Raw genomic sequence first — 24,794 nt, forward strand, 5'->3', positions numbered from 1 at the left:
AGAATTGAACTTTTTTTTTTTTAATTTTTATTTATTTTTGGGAGAGAGCAAGCAGGGGAGGGGCAGAGAGAGAGGGAGAGAGAGGATCCTAAGCATGCTCTGCACTGTCAGTGGAGAGTCTGATGCAGGGCTTGAACTCTCAGACTGTGAGATCATGACCTGAGCTGAAGTCTGATGCTTAACTGACTGACCCACCCAGGTGCTCCTAGATTTGAACTTTAAATGAGACCTTTGCCCCACCTAAGCTTCCGTGGATGAGCCTGAGATTACTGGAGTGTGAAATTTCTCCAACCTTCTCTTCCTTAGCTTTCTCCAAAGGACAACTTCAATGGAGCATTTAAAATTATAATTTATGGGTGCCTGGGTAGCTTAGTCAATTAAACATCTGACTTTGGCTCAAGTCATGATCTCATGGTTAGTGGGTTCAAGCCCCACAACAGGCTCTGCGCTGACAGCTCGGAGCCTGGAGCCTGCTTCAGATTCTGTGTCTCCTTCTCTCTCTCTGCCCCTCCCCCACTCGTACTCTATCTCTTTCTCAAAAATAAACAAACATTGAAAAAATTAAAAAATAAAAAAAATTGTACTTTAAAATTATCTGAGATCCGTCAAAAAAATTTAAGACACTATCTGATTTCTATGTGCACCTATAAATAAATTGGCAAGAAACTCATCTATTTATCAATGTATGTGTCTCCCGAATAAATATGATGGGATATCGCCAGCATCCTGCAATTTCTCCCAATAAAAGAGATCAGAACGCACACACGCACACACACACACACACACACACACACACACACACACACTGCTGAAACAGGTGACTACCTACCTGTTCCTAGCCACGGGCCCACCCCATGTCCAAGCAAGCCTGGTGGCCAGAACTCTTCAGATGATTGAAGACTCCCTCTAGCATCTACACATCCCTTGACTTCATATTTAAGGTGGAACAAAGGGATGTGAAATCTTTTGCTTGCTTTCTCTTGGTATCCTGCCTTTCCCACCCTACCATCATCAGGAGAATCAAAGTGAAGATACTCCCGGGGTGCCTGGCTAGCTCAGGTGATAGAGCATGAGACTCTCGATCTCAGGGTTGTGAGTTCAAGCCCCATGTTGGGTATAGAGAGTACCTAAAAATAAAATTTGGGGGCACCTGAGTGGCTTAGTCGATTAAGTGTCAGACTTCAGTTCAGGTCATGATCTCATGGTTTGTGAGTTTGAGCCCCGCATCGGGCTCTCTGCTGTCAGCACAGAGCCCGCTTTAGATCCTCTGTTCCCCTGTCTCAGTCTCTCTCTCTCTCTGTCTCAAAAATGAATAAGCATTTTATTTTTAAAAAAATTTTTTTCATGTTTGTTTATATTTGCAAGAGAGAGAGTGTGAGCGGGGGAGGGGCAGAGAGATGGAGAAGGAATCTGAAGCAGGCTCCAGGCTCCGAGCTGTGAGCTGTCAGCATAGAACTATGAACAGTGAGATCATGACCTGAGCTGAAGTCAGACGCTCAACCGACTGAATAAAATTTTTTAAACAGGCACCCCCGAATAAAATTTTTTAAACAGATTATAAATAAATAGGTAGATAGGTAAGTAAATAAATAAATAAAATAAAATCTCATTTGGAAAAAAAACAAAAACAGCAGCTCTTTAATGTTGGCTGGCCCTAAACAATGGTAAGTCCTATCCTCTATTTCAGAAATAGGCTGACTCAGATGAGCTACTATGGCAGAGCAAAGTTCAACTCTAGGTTTATGATACAACAAAGTTCATTATTAAAATAGAAGTGTTGTTTGAAACCACTAAGTTCAAAGACAGTTGAGTAAACTTTGTGAACTTTAATGCACTATTCAAAATAAGTTCATTTTCTTAAAACTTTGAGACCATGAATGAGTTAGACCAAACTTTTCAAAAAAGTTTTCATTCTGTCAAGATTATGTAAAACATTTACTGAAATATTACACCCAGAAAATTGCACAAACCAAAGTGTACATCTTGATGAATTTTCTTTTTTTTAAATTTTTTTAATGTTTTATTTATTTTTGAGAGAGAGAGAGAGACAGAGTATGAGTGGAAGAGGGGCAGAGAGAGAGGGAAACACAGAATCTGAAGCAGGCTCCAGGCTCTGACCTATCAGCACAGAGCCTGACGCGGGGCTCCAACTCACAGACTGCAAGATCATGACCTGAGCCGAAGTCGGACGCTTAACCTGCTGAGCCACCCAGCTGCCCCTTGATGAATTTTCATCGAATGAACATACCCAGAGCAAGAAGAAGAATGTCACTAGCCCCCCAAATCCTTCTTGAATCTGCTTCTGGTAACAACCTCCCAAGGACAACTGCCATCCTGACCTCTAACACTGTAGATTAGTTTCATCTGCCCTTGAACTTTGTGCAGATGGAATTACAAAATATTTACTCCTTTTTATGTTCGCTTTCCTTACTGATCAGTATATTTATAAAATACATCCCTGCGGTTTGCATTTAGCTGTACATACTTTTATGGCTGTTTAGTAGTCCATTGGGTGAATATACAACTGATCCAGCCCACTTACTATAGATGGCCATTTGAGTTGTTTCCATCGTCATGGAATAGTGCCACTACAAACATTCTTGGGGAAATACATATGCATTCCTGTGGGTCTATACCCAGGAGTGAAAGTACTGGGTCTCCATTCAATGTATGTATTAGTTTCAACATGTTTAAATTCACCAATTCAAAATGCTTCAAAATGAAGCATTTTGCAGTTGCCTTATTTTTACACGCTAGCCTGCTATTCCTACTTCACAGTGTGGAACCAGGACTGTCCCGAAGGACCCAAGGGAGCCCTGAAATAAATGGATTAGGCTGTGCCTATTTACTCGGGCAATGTTAAGGTGAATCTCAAGCTAGACAAATGTCTCTGCCTGGAAGCTCACCCCCTCACACAGAGATACATGGCCACAGTCACCCAAACATTTTACATACCTTCCAGGACCTCTTTTTTTTTTTTTTTTTTAATGTTTATTTTTGAGAGAGACAGAGCATGAGCAGGGGAGGGGCAGAGAGAGACAGAGACAGAAGCCAAAGCAGGCTCCAGGCTCTGAGCTGTCAGCACAGAGCCCGACTCGGGGCTCAAAATCACGAGCTGTGAGATCACAACCTGAGCCGAAGTCGGACGCTCAACCGTCTGGGCCACCTAGGCACCCCTAAAAAGAATTCTTATCTCTTAGAGACAGATACTAAAGTATTTATAAGTGAAATAATGTAACGTTTGGGATTTACTTTCAAGTAATGGGCAGGAGGGTTAGTAGGAAGGTGTAATGGATTTTAAAAATGGCTATTTGTTGGTAATTGGTGATATGGGGTTCACCATATTATTCTATTTTTTGTGTATGCTTGAAATTTCCCATTAAAAAAAGCCAAGAAAAGGAAAGAAAAAAAGTCACTCAGAACAAATCCCTTTATCAGCCATTCCTAACAGTGGGTTTGGGGAACAGGACTCTGCCACTGTGACTTTGGGCAAGTTGTTCCATGTCTTGGGGCCTCAGTTTACTCATCTGAAAAATGTAGCCTTTGGGTGGGAATTCTCTTGGAGAGTCCTAGGAAGCTACCAGGACTGTGGGCTTGTAGAGAGGAGCCTAAGGGCATGAGTGGTGGGGTGGGCAAGGACCCAAGAATCAGGGCAACATGAACTTTAATCTAAGCTCTGACAACGAATGGGACCTCAGTCACTGCCCTTTCTTATTATTTTTTTTAATGTTTTATTTACTTTTGAGAGAGAGAGAGAGGCAGAACACGAGTGGAGGAGGAAGAGAGAGAGAGAGAGGAGGCACAGTATCCGAAGCAGGCTCCAGGCGCCCAGCACAGAGCCTGACGCCAGCTCCAACTCACAAACTGTGAGATCATGACCTAAGCTGACGTCGGACACTCAACGACTGAGCCACCCAGGTGTCCCAGTCACTGCCCTTTCAATGCCTGTTTCCTTATCTGTAAAAATGACATTCCTATCTTTGTGCGAAAATTAAATAAATTAACAGACGTAAAGAGTCTGGCGCAGCGGGTGATAGTCAATAAATATTAGTTTCCTTTATCAGTTTCTCGATTTGGCCCAGGACCAGCGATGTTCACACTGAGAATTTCCCTAACGCTTAATCCCTCCACGCCGGGTTCAAAGTGCGCAAGAGCGAGAAACTACCCGTCGCGCAGGTGCGCACACGGCGCCCTCTCGCGCCCAGCCGGGGAACCGCTAGAGCGGCGGCCCCGCCCCGCCCCGCCCCTCCCCTCGGCGCCTGCGCCTGCGTAGAGGCGCCGTCCCTGAAGTTTGTTGTGGTGCGCGGCGTCCCGGAGGCCTGCGGCTGGGGGACCGGGTCGCGGTGCCGCCATGGCGGTGCGACAGGCGCTGGGCCGGGGCCTACAGCTGGGTCGAGCGCTACTGCTGCGTTTCACGGCCAAGCCTGGCCCGGCCTATGGCTGGGGACGGCCCGAGCGGCCGGGCCCCGCGGCGGGATGGGGCCGCGGAGAACGCCGGGGTCAGACCGCGGGACCCGGCGCGGAGCCGCGCAGGCTCGGGCTCGGGCTGCCCGACCGCTACCGCTTCTTCCGCCAGTCGGTGGTCGGGCTGGCGGCGCGGCTCCAGCGGCAGTTCGCGGTGCGGGCCCGGGGTGGCGCGGGCCCTTGCGGCCGGGCCGTGTTTCTGGCCTTCGGTCTGGGCCTGGGCCTCATCGAGGAGAAGCAGGCGGAGGGCCGGCGGGCGGCGTCGGCCTGTCAGGAGATCCAGGTGGGCGCCGGCCGGGGGCGGGGCTAATGTGGGGGCGGCGAGGGGCGGGGCTGGGATCACCTGCTGCCTGGGGCCGCGGCGGGTCAAGCTCTACCTCTGTCAGAGCTGGAAATTCGTTGGAAATGAGCAGTGAAGGTTCATTTGCGATGATACTGATCTCCTGATATGGAGCCAGCACCTCACATTTTCCCTTCCTCAAACAGCACCTTTTCGTCGTTATGCTGCTAATTATAGCTCCCGCTGCACCAGGGCTAATGGCTCTGTGTTTAATTTTCTAAAATGTAATGACAGTTAAATCATAGCACTTCTGTTCCTGAGGTAGCTGTCATCCTCAGTTTATGGATGGGGAAAAGTACTCAGAGAGGTGGAGTAGTTTGCTCAAAGGCACACAGCTAATAGAGGCCAGTACCCAAAGTCTGACTCTCCAAGGCCTGTGCCTTTAACCTAAGCCTCCACAGTTTAGCCAAGTTAGTGACATAGCTGAAGCCAAAGTAAAAACTATGAACAGCGGTAGAAAACAGGACCTAACAGTTTTTAGTTAACCTGTGTAAATTTATCAGGAGCCACTGAATATGGGGTGGGGGTGGGGGTGGGAGTTGAGCTTTTCAAATGCTTAAAATAGCTCAGAGATCTGTGTTTCTGTTCAACCAAAATCTGTATTAGGCATCTGCAGAGAGACAGAACCAATAGCATGTGTTTATAAACAGAGAGATTTGTTTTAAGGAGTTGTCTCTGCAATTCCGGAGGCTGGCAAATCCAGAATCTGTGGGGTAGTTAGGTAGGCGGGAGACCCAGGAAGAGCCATTGTTGTGGTTCAAGTCTGAAGGCCATCCACTGGCCGAATTCCCATTTCTTCCAGGGGGTTCAGTCTTCTTCCTGGGATTTGAAACCACTCACTGCGTTACTACAGTGCCTGCATTGTACAGCTTAGGGTGGAGGTCAGGGAAGATAGTGTGACTTGCCCAGGGACACAGCTGGTCAAGGACTGGGCAATGTCTGCCGTGTTTTCTGGTTTCCAGCCCTTGTTCCAGTTCTCCTGACTCATCCATCACCAGAGTGTCTCATGTTTGAGCTCTGGCCAGTTTGGGTGACAGGTGATGTCTGGCCTAGTCCCCAGCTGCTGTCCTTGTCAGCAGGAGATGTAGATGTGGAAAACAGTATGGCAGTTCCCAAACAATTACAAATAGATTTCTCATTTGATACAGCAATTCCACTTCTGGGTATGTGCCCAAAAGAACTGAAAGCAGAGACTTGAGCAGATGTTTGTACCCCCATGTTCACAGCAGCGTTGTTCACAATAGTCGGAAGACGGAAGCAGCCCACATATCCATGGATGGATGAATGGATAAACAAAGTGTGGTATCTAAATGCAATGGAGTATTATTCAGCCTTGAAAAGAAATTCTGACGCGTGGTAGAACATGCATGAAACTTGAGAACATTATGCTAAGTGAAATAAGCCAATTACAAAAGGATAGGTGTTGGGATGCCTAGGAGTCTCTGTCGCTTAGGTGTTGGACTCTTCGTTTTCAGATTTTTTTTTAAGTAATCTCTACACCCAATGTGGGGCTCAGTCCTACAACCCCCGATATCAGGAGTCACATGCTTTACCGACGGAGCCAGCCAGATACCCCGAGAGTCCGACCTTTGTTTTTCTCTTAGAGAGAGAGAGTGCTTGTGGGGGAGAGGAGCAGAGAGAGAGGGGGGAAGGAAGGAAAGAAAAAGAAGGAAAGAAAGAAAACAAAAGAGAAAGGAAAGAAAGGGAAAGAAAGAAAAGAAAAAGAATCTTAAGCAGTCTCCACACTCAGCACGGAGCCCGATGTGGGGCTCCATCCCACGACCCTCGGATCATGACGTAAGCGGAAATCAAGAGTCACATGCTCAACCGACTTCCACCCAGGCGCCCCTCCCCCCCCACCCCCCAACAAGATCCAACTCTTGATGTCAGGTCTTTATCTCAGGGTCGTGAGTTCAAGCCCCTGGTTGGGTATGAAGCCTACTTTAAAAAACACACACAACAACAGGACAGATATTGTATGATTCCACTCATATGAAATACTTAGTCAATTCACAGAGACAGAAAGTGGAATGGTGGCTACCAGGGACTGGAGGGAGGAGGGAATGGGAAGTTAATGTTGAGTGTATATAGAGCTTCAGTTTTGCCAGATGAAGAGAGTCATGGTGATGGATGGTGGTGATGGTGGCACAACCAGGTGAATGTGCTTAGTGCCATGGAACTGTACATTTAAAAATGATTTAAATAGTAAATAGTCATAGCAGCATTATTCACAGTAGCAAAATATTAAAAACAACCCGCACATCCTTCGGCAGGTGAATTGTTAAACTCTGGTACAGCCGTACGGTGAACATTAAGCAATAACCAGGCATCAACTATTGATACAGGTAACAACCTCAAGGATATTATGCCTAGTGAAAAAGGTCCCAAAGGGGTATATACTGTGTGACTCCATTTATATAACATTCCTTTTTTTTTTTTAGTGTTTTTATTTATTTTTGAGACAGAGACAGAGCATGAGCAGGGGAGGGGCAGAGAGAGAGGGAGACACAGAATCCGAAGCAGGCTCCAGGCTCCAAGCTGTCAGCACAGAGTCCATCGCGGGGCTTGAACTCACGGACCGGACCGTGAGATCATGACCTGAGCTGAAGTCGGACGCTCAACCGACTGAGCCACCCAGGCGCTCCCATTTATATAATGTTCTTAAAGTGACAAAACTATAGAGATGGGGAACAGATCAGTGGTTGCCAGAGGACGGGGGTGGCGAGGGGAGGTGCAGATACAAAAAGGTAGCACAAAGAGGTTCTTCAGTGATGGCACAGTTCTGAGTCTTGATCGTGGTGGTGACTACACGAATCTGTACGTGAAATAAAACTGCATAGAGCTGACCTCATCCCGGCGCGGTGGCGGCGCCCAGGGCAGAATCGGAACAGGCTAAGAGAAGACTGGAGGGAGACTGAAGGAAGAGTTTGGGGGCTTTAAGAGTCCCTGCACCTGGCGGCCCTGGTCTGTCATGGGAGTCCTGGGGGCATCTGTGGCCTGAGCAGGGCGGTGGCCCTGGAGGGCAATCAGAGGAAGGAAAGGCCGCTGCTCCAGTTCCTGGCTGACCGCTTGTGTGACGTGGAGGCTCTGCGAGAACACCTGTCCCGACAGCAGGTGTTGAAGGTGCCTCAGAAAACTGGACCCTTCACCTGCATCAAGGAGCATACTTGGAAGGGGCCCATTTCGTCCTGACGCAGGGGGCACTGCCACGTTTCGGGACAAGGAGTGGATATGGTCAAACGAACGTGGCCATTTCTCTCTTGAGGTCTTGGAGTTTCAGGTGTTGCCTGTAGAGGCTGCCATGCCAGTGGCTGTGCCATCAGCTACCAGGGCCTGGACGTCTCAGACCTCCCTGCTGTGTCCAACCCGGCCCTCATCGGAACTTGCTGGAGGAAGTGCTGTCCAAATACGAGGTTCTGGGGGCTGACTGGGCACAGGGCTCGGGTTGGGGCTGGAGGAGCAGCGTCGGGAAACAGCCAGCCCCATCCCCGCCCAGCCCTCGACCCCCTCCCCATCAAGCCGGACCTCAGCGGGGCCCGGTGGAGAGTCCGATGGCTCTCCAAACTCCTGGCTTCCATCTGGGCTCACTCAACATGGGGGCTGGAGTGGGATGTGGGTTGTGGCACCAGCAGGCCAGAGGGGAGAGCGTGGGTTTGGGGTATTAATTCCCCATCTCAGGGCCTCTGGCCGGCTGCACCCTGTGCTGAAAGGTCACAGCCCCGGTCATCCTGTCAGGCAGCTCTTTCCACCATGCTTCTCTCCTGGGTCTCACGAGCCTCCTGCCTCTCCAGACCTGGGGGAGGTAAGCAGCCCCAGGGATCTGTGCTCTCCCCCAGTTTCCCCACACCTGTCCACAACTATGTCAAGAGACTCTTCTCAGAGTATCCGTCCTTGTTTGAGTGTGCTACTGTCTCCTGCCGGGACCCTGGCTGATACAGGGGTGCTACTGGCACCATTACGGGGATGGTTCTTTCCTGTGTGAGACTGCTCAGCTCACCGCACGCTGTAGCAGCCTGATTCACTGGATGCCGGTAACGCCCCAAGTTCCATGGTGTTCCCACTTATCGATTTATTGACTCAGCTCCAGTTCGGCTTGTTGCTCTGCGAGAATTGACCTGGGCCTTTGAACTTGATTTCCTTTGCTAGGTGTGTGACATGACTTGTCAGTAGAGGGCACCAGAGGGATTATGGGAGGAAAGGCTTCGGCTTGCTGGTTCCCTGAGGGTGTGCTTGCTTTGCCGGCTCTCGTTACCTGCATTGCGCGCAGGGCCACCCCAGCAGGTGACTCCCGAGGTGTCAGGCACTCAGCTGCTTCGCCTGGCGCCCCCAGCCCCCAGGCAGTTTCAGAGAGGAGTGCTTCCACTGAGCCACCTCCCTGCGAATGAGTCTCCACCACAGAAAGGGGATTTCCAGTAAATACCAAGGCACCTTATCAGTGAATCCCTTGTTATTTCAATTTGCTGTTAAAGTCAATAATTCTTTTTTTATATATTTTTTTTAATGTTTATTTATTTTGAGAGAGAGAGTGTGTGAGTGGGGAAGGGGCAGAGAGACACAGGGAGACACAGAATTGGAAGCAGGCTCCAGGCTCCGAGCTGTCAGCACAGAGCCTGATGCGGGGCTCGAATCCACAGCTACACGATCATGACCTGAGCTGAAGTTAGACGCTTAACCGACTGAGCCACCCAGGTGCCTCAAGTCAATAATTCTTTATATTAAACTTCACCTGTTCAAAAACTTGCATAGAACTGCACACTCACGAATGAATGCAGGTTTTAAAAGATGGTAAAACTGAGTAAGGTCTGTGGTCTAGTTGATAGCACTGCACCAATTCACGTTCCCAGTTTTGATATTGTATCGCTGCTTTATAAGATGTCACCATGGGAGGCAACTGAAGGGACAGAGGACACTTTGTAGTTTTTTGGGGTTTTTTTTGTAACTTCTTGTGAGTCTCATTCTTAAAGCCATGGTTGATAAAAGATTACAGAACATCGGTTCTGCTCTATGGAGTTTAGAAACCAGTTGGCACAGTGAGATCGTCTTTCTTTTCTATGTTTCTTCTTTCCTTCTTTCCTTCCTTCCTTTCTTCCTTAAGTTAAAAGTTATCATGAATTAGCTTATAGATACGAAGCATTGTAGGAATCCTCCAGAAGGACACGTTGCTGCAGGCTAGATGTCCAGGCTGGTTATTGAAGAGGGAGGAGCTCCAGTTGGGACTTGATGGATGAGTCGGGCTAAATAAACGAGGTGGAACAACACAATGGAATCAGGTCCAGAGAGAGGCATATGAAAGGCGCTTGTGGGCAGATGAGTCCTGTGAAAGTTTTCACAAATAGGAAGCACCCAGCCAAGGTGCTGAGTAAGCTGTTAGGTGTTTTAACAGAAGAGTGATGTGTGAATGTGAAACTGGTAACCAGAGGGTTAATGGGACTAATAAACACAACAGCAACCTTTTACCCAGACCTTTTCCACTTGCCTTTATTATTTTTAAATGTTTATTTGCTTTGAGTGAGAGCACGCTTACAGGGGAGGGACAGAGGGAGAGAGAGAATCCCAAGCAGGCTCTGTGCTGTCACCACAGAGCCTGACATGGGGCTCGATCCCACGAACTGTAAGATCATGACCTGAGCCAAAATCAAGAGTTGGATGCTCACCCGACTGAGCCACCCAGGTGCCCCTCCTCTGGTCTTTAAATATCCCTGACTCTCTTCCTCTGGATAGCTGGATTTGAGGCTTGGGTTCTCGTCTCAGACTCAGGTGGCCTCTTGAAAAAACCCTTTCCTTGCTGCACATTCACTGTCTCAGTGACTGATTTTGCTGTGAGCCAACGGGAGCTCTCTGCCTGTGGTTCCTCAGCCCCCAGCCAGTTCTGGGAGTGTGGTGACCAGTCCAAGCGACTGCCTAGGCTCTTTGTCCTAGGGACTGTCCCCAGAGCCCAACCCCAACTGGGCACTGCCAGCCTTGGGGACCCAATTTAACTTTTGCAGCGAGGAAATGGTTTTCGGCTTCGGGTGGACACGCCTCTTGATGAGTACTTGACATGCAAGGGCAGGTGAGCGCATTTCCTCTTCCCATTGGGTGCCTCCAAACAGGGGGCTTTGGTGTGGATCTCTGCGCCCCCTTGTCTGAAAGTTGACTAGGAAGCTGTTTGGGTCAGACAACGAAGCCTTGGCTTTGGGGCAGGAACCAGTGCTCCCAGAGGCACTCAGTGCTTCATTTGGTTTGTTTGTTGCTGCAGCTTTTGGTATCTTTGGACAAAACCAGCCGTATTCTGATCGGAAAATGGAAAGTGAATTTGATCCCCAAATGCAGCCCTTTGGTCTGTATTCTCCAAAATTGGGCAGTTCTTGCTTTGCAACACTGCTTTCCCACAGTATTCATTAGACTGGAGAAAAATGACCGATCAGTGGATCCATAAATTATGATATATTTGGAAACTGGGCCTTTAAGATTTTGTTTGCATCTGTTTTTTAATGTTTACTTATTTATTTTAAGGGGGTGGGAGGAGAGAGAGAGAAAGAGACAGACAGACAGACAGACAGACAGAATATCCCAAGCAGGCTCCATGCTCAGCCCAGAGCTCAACCGTGAGATCATGACCTGAGCCAAAATCAAGAGTCGGACACTCAACTGACTGAGCCACCCAGGCGGCCCAGATTTTGTTTGCCTCCTGCTTGTGTATCTGTATGTGTGTCCATGTGTGTTGTAAATGTGAGATTTTTTTCTCTACCTGTGGATGGTGCTACTAAAATTAATTTGACAAAGAGGTCAATGTAGTTGGTTTAAAGGCAAGTGCTTGTAAGAATTAGGCATTCCAAAACTGAGAAAAACACTTTTAAGTTCATGTGAGTTGGGAAAATATTCAATATTAAAGCTAATTCAGGGTTGTTGGTTTAATTAAAATGGATGTGTTTTTAAAGTTTCCAGTAGTAGACGTAGGAGGTACAACTGTTGTTTGTTCTGCCTGTGTTTACTGCAAGTCAATAGGTTCATGTTATAAAGTGTTTTGGTAATCTAAACAATCACTGAGAACTAACATGGGTTTCTTTTTGGCTTCTGTTAAGGGAAACAACTCTGTATGCAAGGGAATTGAGACTGGTTATTTAAAGAAGGAAAACTTAGGACAAAACCTGATTTTAAGAAGTTGTAGAAGATTTGTGAGAAGGAAATCTTTGGAAAGGAATTTTGTGCACGGTCGGGACTAAGATTACGGAGATGAGTGCATAAAGAAGTTTTTTAGGGAGTGGTCGACACCTGGGGAAGAGAAGGCTGGTTGAGAGAACAGGATCAGGCAGAGGTTGAGCAGTGACACAACCTCAACAGAAGCCTCAGCTGACTCTCTGAGGAGTTTCCAAAAGTTGGGTTCCTCTTTAGAACCAGCCTAAACTGGGGCAGAGGGCTGGACTTTCATACACTTGTACTGAATGGCCATTAGATGAGACCGCCTGGGAAGAGGGCATGGCCTGGACAAGGCAGGTGTCTTCAGTCAATGCCCTCGCTCGTGAGCCCTGAGAGCTAAGAACCATTAGCAGCATGCCCACCAGCTGAGGGTCCTTCATTCCTGATGGGGGTTCTGGTCAGCACATCCCAGCACAAGGACTCAGCTCCATGCAGCACCCCGGATGGCCCCGTCTCAGTAAGTGTATGTCAACATGGGCAGTGACAGGAAGGGACAAAGGAGGGACTACATACCATTTTTCAAAAATTCGCCTTGTTGGAATGAATGAGTTTTGCTATCAGAAGTACATCAATATAAGATTAGAATTTGGTTTTCCTGTTACAAACGACAGTTTTCTGGGGCGTCTGGGTGGCTCAGTTGGTTGAGCATCCAACGTGGGCTCAGGTCATGATCTCATGGTTTGAGCCCCACGTCAGGCTTTGCACTGACAGATCAGCACCTGCTTCAGAGTCTCAGGTCCCCCTCTCTCTCTGCCCCTCCCCCACTCGAGAGTTCATGCACTCTCTCCCTCTCTCTCAAACATAAATACTGGGGTGCCTGGGTGGCTCAGGTGGTTACAGTTACACGTCTGACTCTGGATTTTAGCTCAGTCATGATCTCACAGTTGGAGAGTTCAAGCCCCACATTGGGAGCCTGTTTGGGATTCTCTGTCCCCCCCTCTCTCTGTCCTTCCCCCGCTCGTGCTCACGCTCTATCAAATAAATAAACTTAAAAAAATAATAGTAAGTAAAGCCTTCTGATATTTCTGATCAACTTCCCAAGATTCAACTTCTAAATGAAATCTTTTTTCTTTTTTTCTTTTTTTTTTTTTTTTACTAATTAGGCTTGTTTATTTGGTATGTCAAATTACATGGGAAGCACTGTCAAATAAGTGAGGATAAACCTTAGATTGTATGAGTGGATGCTATAACTCTTCCAGAAACTGTATAAAATTCCTAAGGTTTTGATATGTCCTGGGGTAATGTCATCATTTGTAATTCCAATTATTAAAGTGTTGTGTGTCACAGAAAAACCATGGCCATTTTTTTAGTTTTCTGTCATTTATAGTTATTGTTTTACTCTGATGCTATTACAGATGGGTTTCAGCTTAAGGAGATTCATGGGAAGGACTTTTGACAAATACGGGTCTCTCATACCAGTAAGATGATAAAGCCAAACTGAGTAAGAACTTCTGGAACTAACAGGAAAACCATTCAAACAGAGCAAGAATTAGTAACATGGGACTGAATGAATTGAGGAAGATAATTACTCTTGATTGAAACGCTGCTGGTTCTCTAATGTTTGCTCGTCCAGATTTAAGGAAAGTGTTTTTCTCTTAAGCTATTATGACTTGCAGAAATTTGGTAGAATAATCCCTTTGTAAACAAACATGATACATTTATCTTTTTCTCCCCACCTGATCCCTCCAGATTCAGAAACTCTCAGTGAGTATTCTTATATTTTCATGGCAATGTATGTATTTGTATACGTTCAGTAAGAATCTGTTCTTAGGACAGGACACATTTGGAAACATTGGTTATATTATCAGGGCTTTGGACTATCATATTTGAGGGAGACGTGCATTGACTCAGATATGAGCAGACAGCTTTAAGGAACTAAGGCTGACGTTTTGGAGCCAATGAAGTGCCTTGGAAAAATCAGCTTTGTACTTACTTACAGAGTTCCCAGCAGGTCATTTTCTGGCAGGTGCAGGAACCTCAGGATATTTTAGGGACCTCAAGAAGAGAGGAACTTACCCGAATCTATAGGTATTGCAGACAGAGTCTGATGGCAAGTACTTGGCTTGGCTTCTTAGCCCTGAGAGGCTATTAAAAGTTCAGTCTGAAATTCTTTGAGAAGTTCCAGCAAAGCAGATTTAAAAAAAAAAAAAAAGGCAAACTCTATATGGCTAGTCACTCTTGCAGCGCTCATGGAAATAATTAGGCCAACGTTGTTAAAGCTGGAGTCTTAATTTGGTTATCTTTGGTGGAAGTGGGGGTGATTTTAGGAAAAAAAAATCAGACCTTTGTGGACGTTAGATTAACTCTGTTTGGATGTTTGTTGTTTGCCTCTTAAACTGGGCTGGATTGTGAATTCTGATTTCCTCCAGTGTCTGGTTATGATTCTCCAAACTAAGGTTTCCAATTTTCTCCTATTCCCATTCCCTAACACTGCCCTTTCTCCTGAAGCCCTGCAAACTGCACACTTGAGGTAGACTTCAGGCAGTTTAGGATTATTAGAGCCGTGTTGGAACCCAAGGAGGCAGCCGGTGCCCGTGGCCCAGGACACCAGAAATCAGACTGTTTGATTGCCCAGGGGGAACAATCGGGCAGATCCGGCCGCCGGGCTGGCAGCCCATACAAAGCCTCCAAAACCCTTTGCGACGGCATTAGTAGCAGACACAGACTTGCCCAAACACCACCCTCGGATTCCTCTGAAGACCGAAGGAGAGCTGCCCGTCCACAGCTCCCGAGAACCACCCAGTGGCAGCTGCCTGCCAGGGTCCTTGCACGACAGAGAGTGGTCTCTGAGATCAGAAGCCTCTGAGATTGTGCCGGGAGCTCAACAGGCAAGGTGTGCCAGCTGCAGAATTTAGAAGTTTTGGCCTCTTAACTAACAAGTGTTCTGTGTTGGGCCGTCTCTGTTTCCAGCGAAGGTACAGAGTTTGAGAAAACGTTCTTCCGAATAACGGGAGAGAAAGGTAGGTGGCCTGAGCCCAGGATGAGCAGTAAAACCCAGTTTGGTTGTGCTTTTATTAGCTCTTGATCCTGTCGGTGAAGACCTTGTGTGGCTCTGCCTCTCCCCCACTCCCCCGACTTCCCTTTACTTGAGCTTTATTAGGCACCTTGGCTCATCGCGCCTGTTTTGTTCCTCACAGGCAATTTTCACCCAGAAAAACAAGCTGCTCCCGGAACCACTGGACACCCGATGCTGGCAGGGCTTCCGGCTGGAGGAGTATGTGATAGGACAGCCCATTGGCAAGGGTTGCAGCGCAGCTGTGTACGAAGCCACCGTGCCTGTGCTGCCCCAGAGCCTGGAGGTGGCTAGGAGCATCGGGCTTCCTGGCAGAGGCCCAGATACCGCTCCCCAGGAAGAGGAGCCGGCTTCCCAGGCCGCTGGCTTTCCCTTAGCCATCAAGATGATGTGGAACATCTCGGTGAGGAGGGGGCCTTTCACCTTTGGGTTGGGCGTTTCTCAAAATGCCAGTCTTGGTGGACCCGATAGTGCCCTTTACCGGGAAGTAGATGGGCGGAGTCTCCACAGTACAGGCGCCTCAAATTGTGACAGTCGGCAAATCGCCTGGGGATCGGGTTAAAAGGCAGATTCTGGTCAGCTGGTCTGGGGTCGGGGCTGAGATGCTGCCTTTCTCACAAGGTCCCTGGTGATGCCCGTGCTTCTGGTCTGTGCACCACACACGGGCGGCAAGGGCCTGAGCACCTGGGTTCTCATTTGTCAGTGCTGGTCCATTAGCTGGATTCAGGTGCGCAGTTTACCCCCACCCTCCCTCTTTCCCCTGACCTGCCTCACTTGAGAGGAGAGGCCACACGCCTGTCCTCCAGACTCCCCCTTTAGCCTCACCTCCAGATCACAGGCTTGCTTGTCACCTCCCTGCCCTCAACTCTGGAAGGACGCAAAGCTTTGGGAAATTGAGTTTTTTCCCTCCACAAAAACAGATTTCTGTCTAATTTCTTTCCCTTTTCACTATATAGATAGGTTTAGAAAATTAATTAAGACCTAATGTTCTTTCTCCTTCCCAGAGCATCCGTCCAAGCCTAAGAATGGGACACAGCTCATGCTGGACATTAAAGAATGCAGTTTCTTTCTTTCTTTTTTAAAGATTTTATTTTCAAGTAATCTTCACATCCAACGTGGGGCTTGAACTCAACAACCCCGAGATCCAGAGTTGCACGCTCCACTGACTGAGCCAGCCAGGTGCCCCACGAACGCAGTTTCTTGTTTTGATCTGGGGGATGAAGGTTATTAGACTATTGCCCTTCCCAGCTGGCTAATAGCTAACAAGTAGCCAAGTACTTGGCCTGGAAAACATCCAGTGTTGGCATCAAACCTCCACTGGTGGGCATGGCACCTACTGTGCTCACAAAAGCTAAAAGACTTAATTCCTGTAGGGTTCCTAACAGGTTCCACAGGGCGTGAGTGCCATTCATAATGAAACGAGGAAATATGGTGTTTTTCCTCGAGTTTGGCTCTTTCTACTGGAGGGGTGGGGAGGGCTGTCCTGTGATTCAGCACCACTTTATCCAGGGCGAGTTTGTCCATCTCTGCCTGTCTGCTGAAGGCAGCCTGCCAGGGGGAGTCTTTGTGTTCCAGTGGCCAGTTTTGAGCCTGGTGGGGACCGGAGGCATTGATGGCAGTGAGAAAGATCCCTGACCGTGACCATCTTGCCATCCCTTCCTGCCCTGGGCACCTGAGCTGCCCGGAGATTGAGGTGGGGTGTGGCAGCCCCCTGGGAGGTGGTGGGGGACAGTATCTCTTCCCTCTCAGGAGAGACTAGGCTTGGCTTGCCCCTATCTTGAATGTCAAAACCAATTCTAGAGGCACCTGGCTGGCTCAGTTGTGGAGCATGTGACTCTTGATCTTGGAGTTGTGTGTTCAAGCCCCACATTGGGTATAGAGATTACTTTAAGATTTTTTTTAAAAAATTCTAGGCAGTAGCTGTCTGGTCCAGATTACAAGGAAGACTCGGACTTGCTCTAGTCCACGTAACCCTGAATTCATGATTGTGTTCCAGGCAGGCTCTTCCAGTGAAGCCATCTTGAACACAATGAGCCAGGAGCTAGTCCCAGCTAGTCGAGTGGCCTTGGCTGGGGAGTACGGAGCAGTCACTTACAGGTACGCACCCCTCTGCCCACCGGACTGGTTGTGAGTTCTGCGAGAGCAGAATCCTCCCGTGTCCTCTGTGTGGCGTCATGTCGATCATAAATGCTCACTGAATGATGCGGCGAATGATGGATTTGTAGTTGCTGGATAATTTCACTTGGAGAGGATTGCAGATCATCTGACCCCAACTGAAGATCTCCCAGAGAAGGCCATCCAAAAACGCCCAATTCAGAATGTTGGAAAGTTGATCTGATTGCTCTTAAGCAATGCCCAGGTGGAATGCCGCCTCCCTGTCGCTGAACTCCATCCCCAGCAGAGGTAGCACTCATTCCACTAACAGCGGCAATGCCAAGAGATTAAAAGGTGGGGGGCTTGGTCCCCAAGAGTTCTGTGTGTGACAGAGGAGCCGGACAAGGTGGGAGCAGAGGCCGGGGAGGTAAGGGCTACCTACGGCCATGTGTGCTCAGGCGCTGGGGGAGCGTGAACGGATGGGCCTCTTGAAGCGACCATCAGTGCTGCCTTTGGAAGGATGAGGAGGCACCACCTGGGCAGGAGGGAAGGCAGAGAGGCCTTCTCCACAGAGAGAAGAAGGGGTGGACGGCAGCTCATGCTCCTCGTGCTTTGTAAGCGCCAGGTGTGCGGTGGTGAGGATCAACGCTGAGTGGGTGACAGAGACACGTGTGGTCACTTCACGATTGTGGACCGCCAGCAGGGGCTGCATTTGGCAACTTACTGGAGGGTTAGTTTCTAGACCCAGTGCTGTCAGAAACAGGAAGGTAGACACAGGGACTTGAGAAGACACATGGAAAGCCCCTTCTATGGTTTGGAAGGCTCCCCGTGACTGGGGGTTCTTAGTATCGTCCTCCTCTCCTTAGTCCTTCGTAGGGAAAAGTGGGTGTCTGCATGTCTGCTGCTTTCTGAGGGGTACAGCTGTCTTCAGGCGGCTTTCTGTGTGCACCTCAGCCTGCTGACATGCTGTCGGGTAGCTCATGTGAGCACCAATGCCTCTGTGGTGGAGGGGCCGCCCAGACCTCCCATCTGAAGTGGTCCTTGTCTCTCACCAGTCCCTTACCCTGCTTTAATTTGTCTTCACGGCATTTATCCCCATTTGACCTTAAATCACAGATGTCTGTCTATTCTCTCTCCCGCTGTCCTAGAAGCTCTTGAGGGCAGGGCTTTTCTGTTTTGTTTGCTGTGTACCCTTGCAGCTCAGTAAATGTCCATTGGATGATTCCATGAATATGGCATCAGTGACTCAGGAGAAACGGTCTCAGTCCCTGAGAGCACTCCTGTTTCTACCTAGCCTCCGCTCATCTAGGGACCTCAGGCTCAGACCTTTGTGATCTGCTCCTCCCACTTCTCTCCCCGACGCTTACACTCTGTGCTCCACCATATTGAATCCATAAGGCCCTCCTCCAAATGCACCGCACTCCTCCTTGCCTGTCTTCCTACGTTGCAGTTAGCTGTACTTGGGCTGCCCTCCCCACAGCCTCCTGTCCCACTCCAGGTCTCCACACACACATACCTTACACGGACACGCTCATCCCCAGGCTCCCATGGCAACCGAGCCGAGCTTTCCCACTGTGGCACAGACGACCCTGAACTGTGAGCCTCCTGATTCTATTACTAGCTCCGGTGCCCCAAGGCTAGGAACACTTTAACTCCCTTGATTGCACGCAGGGGTGCACTCAGATGGACTGGAGAGCGAGAGCAGTAGGAGGCCACCTGTGGACTGGCTCTACAAAGCTCGGGAACTGAGGCGGATCTTCGGATGGGGGTGGCCATCTTGCTCCCTCAGTGTTGTCTTCGTGTTTTTGGGTTTCTCCTCCACTCTGAACTCTCTCACCCGGTGTCCTTCTTTCTTCCCCCATAGCTCTTCTGTTCCTGTGTGCCTTTGATCACATGGGTGACTTTTGGCCGGCACCTTCCACCATCAGTTCCATTGCTGACTGCTAGATTACCGCCATGTTTTTTCATTAATGTTCCTCCAAGAGAGAATCTAACCAGCCCCCTTCCCTTTACCCACCAACCGTTTGGGTCTCCGATGTGACTGCAGGCTCCTTGCCCTTAGGTCAGGTGCCCACCCAGTCAGTAGTGCCTGAGGGGTGGGGCTGATATATAGCAGGCCAACTCACACCATCCAGAACATGGCCACTGTGCGCCAGCAGGCCTGTGGGTGTGGGGATCCCTGAGGAGGAGGTCTGGGCAGGCAAGTGATGGCTGTACTACAACCTGCATCTGTGCCGATTCATTTATTCAACCAAGGTTTATTAAGCTCATACTCCATGTTAAGGGTTAGAACTTGGCAATCATAGGGGCGTCTGGGTGGCTCAGTCAGTTGAGCATCTGACTTTGGCTCAGGTCATGATCTCGCAGTTCACGAGTTGGAGGCCTGCATCGGGCTGTGTGCCGACAGCTCAGAGTCTTGAGCCTGCTTTGGATTCTGTGTCTCCTTCTCTCTCTGAAATAAACATTGGAAGAAAAAAAAAAAAACACCTTGCGATCATAGAGATTCTGGGTCCTTTGTAAGTATTAACAACCTTACAAGGTGTGTTACTACCCTATTCCCTTTGGCAGTTGAGACTGAGCGCAGAGAAGTAACCTGACCAAGGGCTTACAGTGGCCGACCTGAAACTCAAACCAGAGTCAGATTCCAGAGTCTCTTGACCACTGTATTCTGCAGCATGGGATGGATGGATGGACAGATGGATGGGCCAGCGGAGTCCTCAAATGTGATTAGTCATCTCTATGGGTTTGTTTTTTCACTCTAACACCAGGCTCTGCACCTGACACAAAGCAGATCTGTACTAAGTGTTTGATTAAAATGGGTGATTAAATGTCAGTATTTATCATGGTATAATTATCTTTCCGTTGGTCTCATTTGGCTGAACTAGAAAGTCCAAGGGAAGTCCCAAGCAACTGGCCCCTCACCCCAACATCATCCGGGTCTTCCGTGCCTTCACCTCTTCTGTACCACTGCTGCCAGGGGCCCTGGTCGACTACCCTGATGTGCTGCCGCCACGTCTTCACCCCGAAGGCCTGGGCCACGGGCGGACGCTCTTCCTCGTTATGAAGAAGTAAGTAGGAGGCGGCCCCTGGCCCTGTGCACCTGCAGCCCCCGGGGTGGCAGGGAGGAGGCACCTCGTCCTTCTGTAGGGCAAGGCCACGGTGAGGGCAGACTGCCCTAGAGAGCAGCGTCCCTTTAGAATGATTTTTCATGAAAATAGAACTTCGTCTTCACTTAGAACATAGTTTTCACCTAGTGTTTTTGGTACATTTGATTCTTGCTCCTTCTCTACGGCTTGCCTTACCAGTTGTGTGTCTTGTTTAACACAGAAAGTTCTCTCTCCTTGCTCTCTGTACCTACTGGCATTGCTGTAATGGGCATTTTAAGGAAAGAGTGTCTGCTCCATTACTTTCATCACGTGGGGCCCGAGCTCTCACTTCCTAATTCAGGGTAGTGGGTGGGAACAGAAAGGATACTTGAGGGAGAAAAGATTAAGAAACTCCACAATGAGGAAGGATCGTCATCCTAATCGTAAGATGCTGGGGACCAATGATGTGTGATAGCCAGAGGCCCTGTCACCCTCTCCACCAGCTACCCCTGCACCCTGCGCCAGTACCTTCGTATGAACACCCCGAGCCCCCGCCTCGCCACTGTGATGATCCTGCAGCTCCTGGAGGGGGTGGATCATCTGGTTCAACAGGGCGTCGCGCACAGAGACTTGAAATCTGACAACATTCTCGTGGAGCTGGACGCAGGTGGGTCCCTGCCCTACCTCACAGCCATCCGGGGCGCACCAGACTCATGTCTGCAAACATTTAAGGACCCTTCAGGTCCTTTTTGACTTTGTATGTTCTGTTACATGTTGTCTTAATTTCACTCCATGCACAAGAGGGGAGCAATCTCTCCTTCAAAATGGAGGCCTTTGTTCTCTTTGTAGGGCTTGTGGAATGATTCCTTTCTGTGGCCCACTTACAGAACACAAGACTTGGTGGCAGAAGTTAGCTGCCAGCTAGACTGTAGCTCAGTAGAAAAAAGCATTTTGAGACAGAGCTGTCCAAAGATAAGCCCAGTGCCCCTGGGGATCCTGAGTTCCCCACGCTGGAGGCACTGAAGTAGAGGCTAGATGGCCCCTTACCTGGGCTGTTTTAAAGGAGATTTGTATGTCTGCTAAGTTTTGAACTAGATTGAAAATAAGAGGCAATTAAATTGCTAGAGGAACTAGGTTTTTAAAGAAAGTCTGTGTGAATACTTTTACAGACAACTAAATCCTAATGGACCAGTTTCTTGGGTTTGGATTTGGGGTTTCAAGTTCAGATCAGATTCTTGGGGTGGTAAGAGCTCTTAGAGATCGTCTGAGCCCAGCACCATCTGCTGAGTAAACCATGAGCAGCTCCTTCAGTCCTGGGCTAGCTCCGATTACTTGCTTGATTGAGCCAAGCTTTTATCCAGTTCTTTGTTTGGGGGCTTTGATTTCCTGGAGGCATTTCCGTGCCCACTTAGCTGGCCCTCCCGTTGAGCTCTCTGGGAACAGGGTAGCCATCCTGCGCTCCTGGACCAACATGGAGTCCTTGTAAACCTCTCTCACCCATGTCTTGACGGTGGCCATGGTAGGGATCATAGGAAGGCCTCTTGGAGGGGCCAGTCACTTACCTCTGCCTGTCCCTTCCCCAGATGGCTGCCCCTGGTTGGTGATCACAGATTTTGGTTGCTGCCTGGCTGATGAGCGCATTGGCCTGCAGCTTCCTTTCACCAGCTGGTATGTGGACCGGGGTGGAAACGGCTGCCTGATGGCTCCTGAGGTGAGTCCGCTGAGCAGGTCTTGTGCCATCAGCAAACATACTTCTCCACCGTGCTTCCACTGAGAGGACAAGTGTGAAAGTCCTTGTCCTCATTATTTACTCAACACCTCCATCTTTTCTGACCCTTAATTTGGCACAGGTCCCCTGCAACCTGAGTAGATTCTCGTGGGTCCTAGCCACAGCTCAAATTCTGGGTTCTTGGGACAGAGTTCCGATCAGCCCAGGAGTCAGATGCTGTGCCGGAACGTGAATGCGTTCTAGGTGCCAGCAGCGTGAAGCTCACTCATTGCTTCCTAACAGGTGTCCACAGCCTGCCCGGGCCCCAGAGCAGTGATTGACTACGGCAAAGCCGATGCCTGGGCAGTGGGTGCACTCGCCTACGAAATCTTCGGGCTCTCTAATCCCTTTTACGGCCAGGGCAGGGCCCACCTTGAAAGCCGCAGTTACCAGGAGGCTCAGCTGCCCGCACTGCCCAAGTCGGTGCCTCTAGAAGCAAGACAGTTGGTGAGGTCACTGCTCCAGCGAGAGGCCAGCAAGGTGAGGCTGTCCCCAGGTCTTGCAGGAGTTGTGTGAAAGTTCATGTTCCAGAGTAAAGACCAGGTTTGGGCAAGACTAGAGTCACCGATAGCTCCTCTGTCCTAACCAAGTTTGTACAGAACAAACTTTAGTATAAATAGGAGTAGGGGAGGTAGCCACCAGCTTACAGTTCCAGCAACGCAACTTGTCTTGGCTTCAGTGGCTTCAGTTACTTAGAGGGAAGAAGATGCATTTTTAAGAAGTGTTTAACAGAGTTGTAGCTTCTAGGAACAGCCAACATCTAATGAAACAGAGGTGAGGCCTCGCCCAAGAGCAGATCTGGACCTGCCCAGGCCCAGGCCAGGCGGCATGCCTAGGGAAGAGCACAAAGGCAGACATGGTTCAAACCCCTGTCCTCCCGCCTCCCTGCCACCGCACAGCATGTGCTCAGTGCCACCAGTTAACTAAGTGAGGAGAGGTCTAAGGTGGCTCGTGGCCCTTCCTTGACGGGGAGACTATTTCCACGACACATGTGGCCTGCGGCACCTTTGTGCACCTGGAAAAGCCTGCGGCATGGAGGGTGAGCAGCCAGCGTGTGTCAGGAGAGCGAAGGGTGTTGTAGGAAGGAGAGACATAGGGGTGGACAAGAATTTGGGGCCGGAGAAGGGAAGACCCTGAAATGAGGATTCATTAACGGATCGGGTTTGGGGCCACATGCTTTGCCAGCCACACGTTCTAAGCTTCCGCTTCCCTGCCTGTTGCAGAGACCGTCTGCCCGAGTGGCTGCTAACGTGCTTCATTTAAGCCTCTGGGGGGAACACACGCTGGCCCTGAAGAATCTGAAACTAGACAAGATGGTCGGCTGGCTCCTCCAACAGTCCGCTGCCACTTTACTGGCCAACAGGCTCACGGAGAAGAGCTGCGTGGAGACAAAGATGAAGATGTTATTTCTGGCCAACCTGGAGTATGAAACGCTGTGCCAGGCAGCCCTGCTCCTCTGCTCCTGGAGAGCAGCCCCATAAGGGCCCTGCTGTAGCTGAATCACTAAAAGAACTTAGCAGCATCCGTGTGGTGATGGTCTGTGAATGGGCAGAGCTCCCAGGAGTGAGGGCGGGAGCAGAACAGATGGCGTAGGGAGGGCTGGTCAGCCCGGAGAAGGCCTCGGGTTTGGCAAATGGAAGGAACAGCTAGCTCACGTCCAAGTTCAGTCCGTAGCTACTAACTCACCCTAGCTGTGCCATCCTAGGTGCCTCACGTAACCTGTGTGGTCTGACGTTCTCACGGGCAGCGTCGAGGAGCTGGCAAACGGACTGTCTCGTAGCGCAGAAGCAGTCTTAAATATGTAAATACACCGAAATTTGAATTTCACGGGTAACTAATATTTTAATTTTTTCCAACTATTTGAAAACCCAAAAAACAGGCAGCAGGCCAGACTGGCTCACAAGTCAGAGTTTGCCAACCCCTGGTCTAGATGAATTCAAAAGGCCTAATTCTAAAAAGACACCCTGATTAATCACAAGGCCCCTTGTGTGTAAATGCTAATAGAAGGTGAGAAGACCGGAGCACACAGCCAGAGGCATGCATTCTCTGCAGCAAATGAGGAGGAGTGAGGTGTTACCTGCTGACCAAAAGCCCTCATGGACCTCTGTGAAGCCGGTGGCTGAGCTGGTCTGTTAGGTCTGGAGGTGAGGCTGAGTGAGGCCCAGACGTGTGCCTCCCCCCTCACCTTCCAGAGGGCCCAGCAAGGCCCTGCCTGTTGGTAGCAGAGCATGACTCCAGGAAGGGACTGCGGCTTGTTTGAAAGTGGCAGCCATGAATCAGCCTGTGTGCTTCCTGAGCTAAGGCAGACATCTGCCCAGGTCGGTATATTCGGGTGTCAGAATGAAAACATCCAGTGAAGCCTGAGAAGTAGGAAGCCTCTGCACTTCAGTCAAGCATTCTGGAAAGCTCTGGGGTGTGTCTGCGGAAGCATTTCCACTGAGCTCCCTCAAATCGAGTCTAGTGGAGCTAGAAGTAATGAAGAAATGGAAGTTAACCGTGTAGTGTTTTAATGCTAATCTGCCTTTTGACCAGCATTTCTTATAGAAATCGTGAAGAATTAAATGCACATTTTCAACTGCAGAAGACGTTATTTGCTTTGAATTGAATACGTGGCTTTAAGAGTGATCTTTACACCATAATAAAGAGAACAATGAGAAAAGGATTTCACGTGATTTTACACCTGCTTTTTAGGACTACAGCTACTGCCTAAAGCAAGGTGAACGTATATTTTAGTTCCTTTCAAAGAAGCAATTCTGTAATTCTATTAAGTCAAGCACTGTTACCCCAATTTCCCCACCGGCCTCAGTGCGTTATTAACCTTCTCTTCTCCCCCGAGAAGTGAGGAAGTGT

At 49.2% G+C, this 24,794-nt stretch overlaps 1 protein-coding gene, 1 long non-coding RNA gene and 1 other non-coding gene across 3 annotated transcripts; all 3 read left to right on the top strand.

The window, feature by feature from the left end:
- The first annotated feature begins 1,044 nt into the window (after positions 1 to 1,044).
- TRNAE-CUC (transfer RNA glutamic acid (anticodon CUC)) lies at positions 1,045 to 1,117 on the top strand. The gene has a single exon. It is a non-coding gene; the product is annotated as a tRNA-Glu (tRNA).
- Positions 1,118 to 4,270: 3,153 nt separating this feature from the next.
- Positions 4,271 to 24,527, top strand: PINK1 (PTEN induced kinase 1). Its single transcript, XM_027060209.2, has 8 exons — positions 4,271 to 4,747; positions 15,121 to 15,399; positions 16,993 to 17,093; positions 19,976 to 20,158; positions 20,680 to 20,843; positions 21,760 to 21,887; positions 22,188 to 22,424; positions 23,168 to 24,527. The coding sequence occupies exons 1-8, from the start codon at positions 4,352 to 4,354 to the stop codon at positions 23,423 to 23,425; spliced, it is 1,746 nt and encodes a 581-aa protein (XP_026916010.2). The 5' UTR covers positions 4,271 to 4,351; the 3' UTR covers positions 23,426 to 24,527.
- On the top strand, positions 9,651 to 14,141 carry LOC128312876 (uncharacterized). The gene is made up of 2 exons (XR_008292735.1): positions 9,651 to 12,440; positions 13,339 to 14,141. It is a non-coding gene; the product is annotated as an uncharacterized LOC128312876 (long non-coding RNA).
- Positions 24,528 to 24,794: the final 267 nt, after the last annotated feature.

The sequence above is a fragment of the Acinonyx jubatus genome, chromosome C1 (genome assembly GCF_027475565.1).
Source record: "Acinonyx jubatus isolate Ajub_Pintada_27869175 chromosome C1, VMU_Ajub_asm_v1.0, whole genome shotgun sequence".
NCBI classification, from domain to species: Eukaryota; Metazoa; Chordata; class Mammalia; order Carnivora; family Felidae; genus Acinonyx; species Acinonyx jubatus.

Coding starts and splice junctions, on each gene's coding strand:
- PINK1 (XM_027060209.2), top strand. CDS start 4,352: ATGGCGGTGCGACAGGCGCTGGGCCGGGGCCTACAGCTGGGTCGAGCG. Junction 4,748..15,120: donor CGGCCTGTCAGGAGATCCAG/GTGGGCGCCGGC, acceptor TGTTCCTCACAG/GCAATTTTCACCCAGAAAAA. Junction 20,159..20,679: donor CTCTTCCTCGTTATGAAGAA/GTAAGTAGGAGG, acceptor CCTCTCCACCAG/CTACCCCTGCACCCTGCGCC.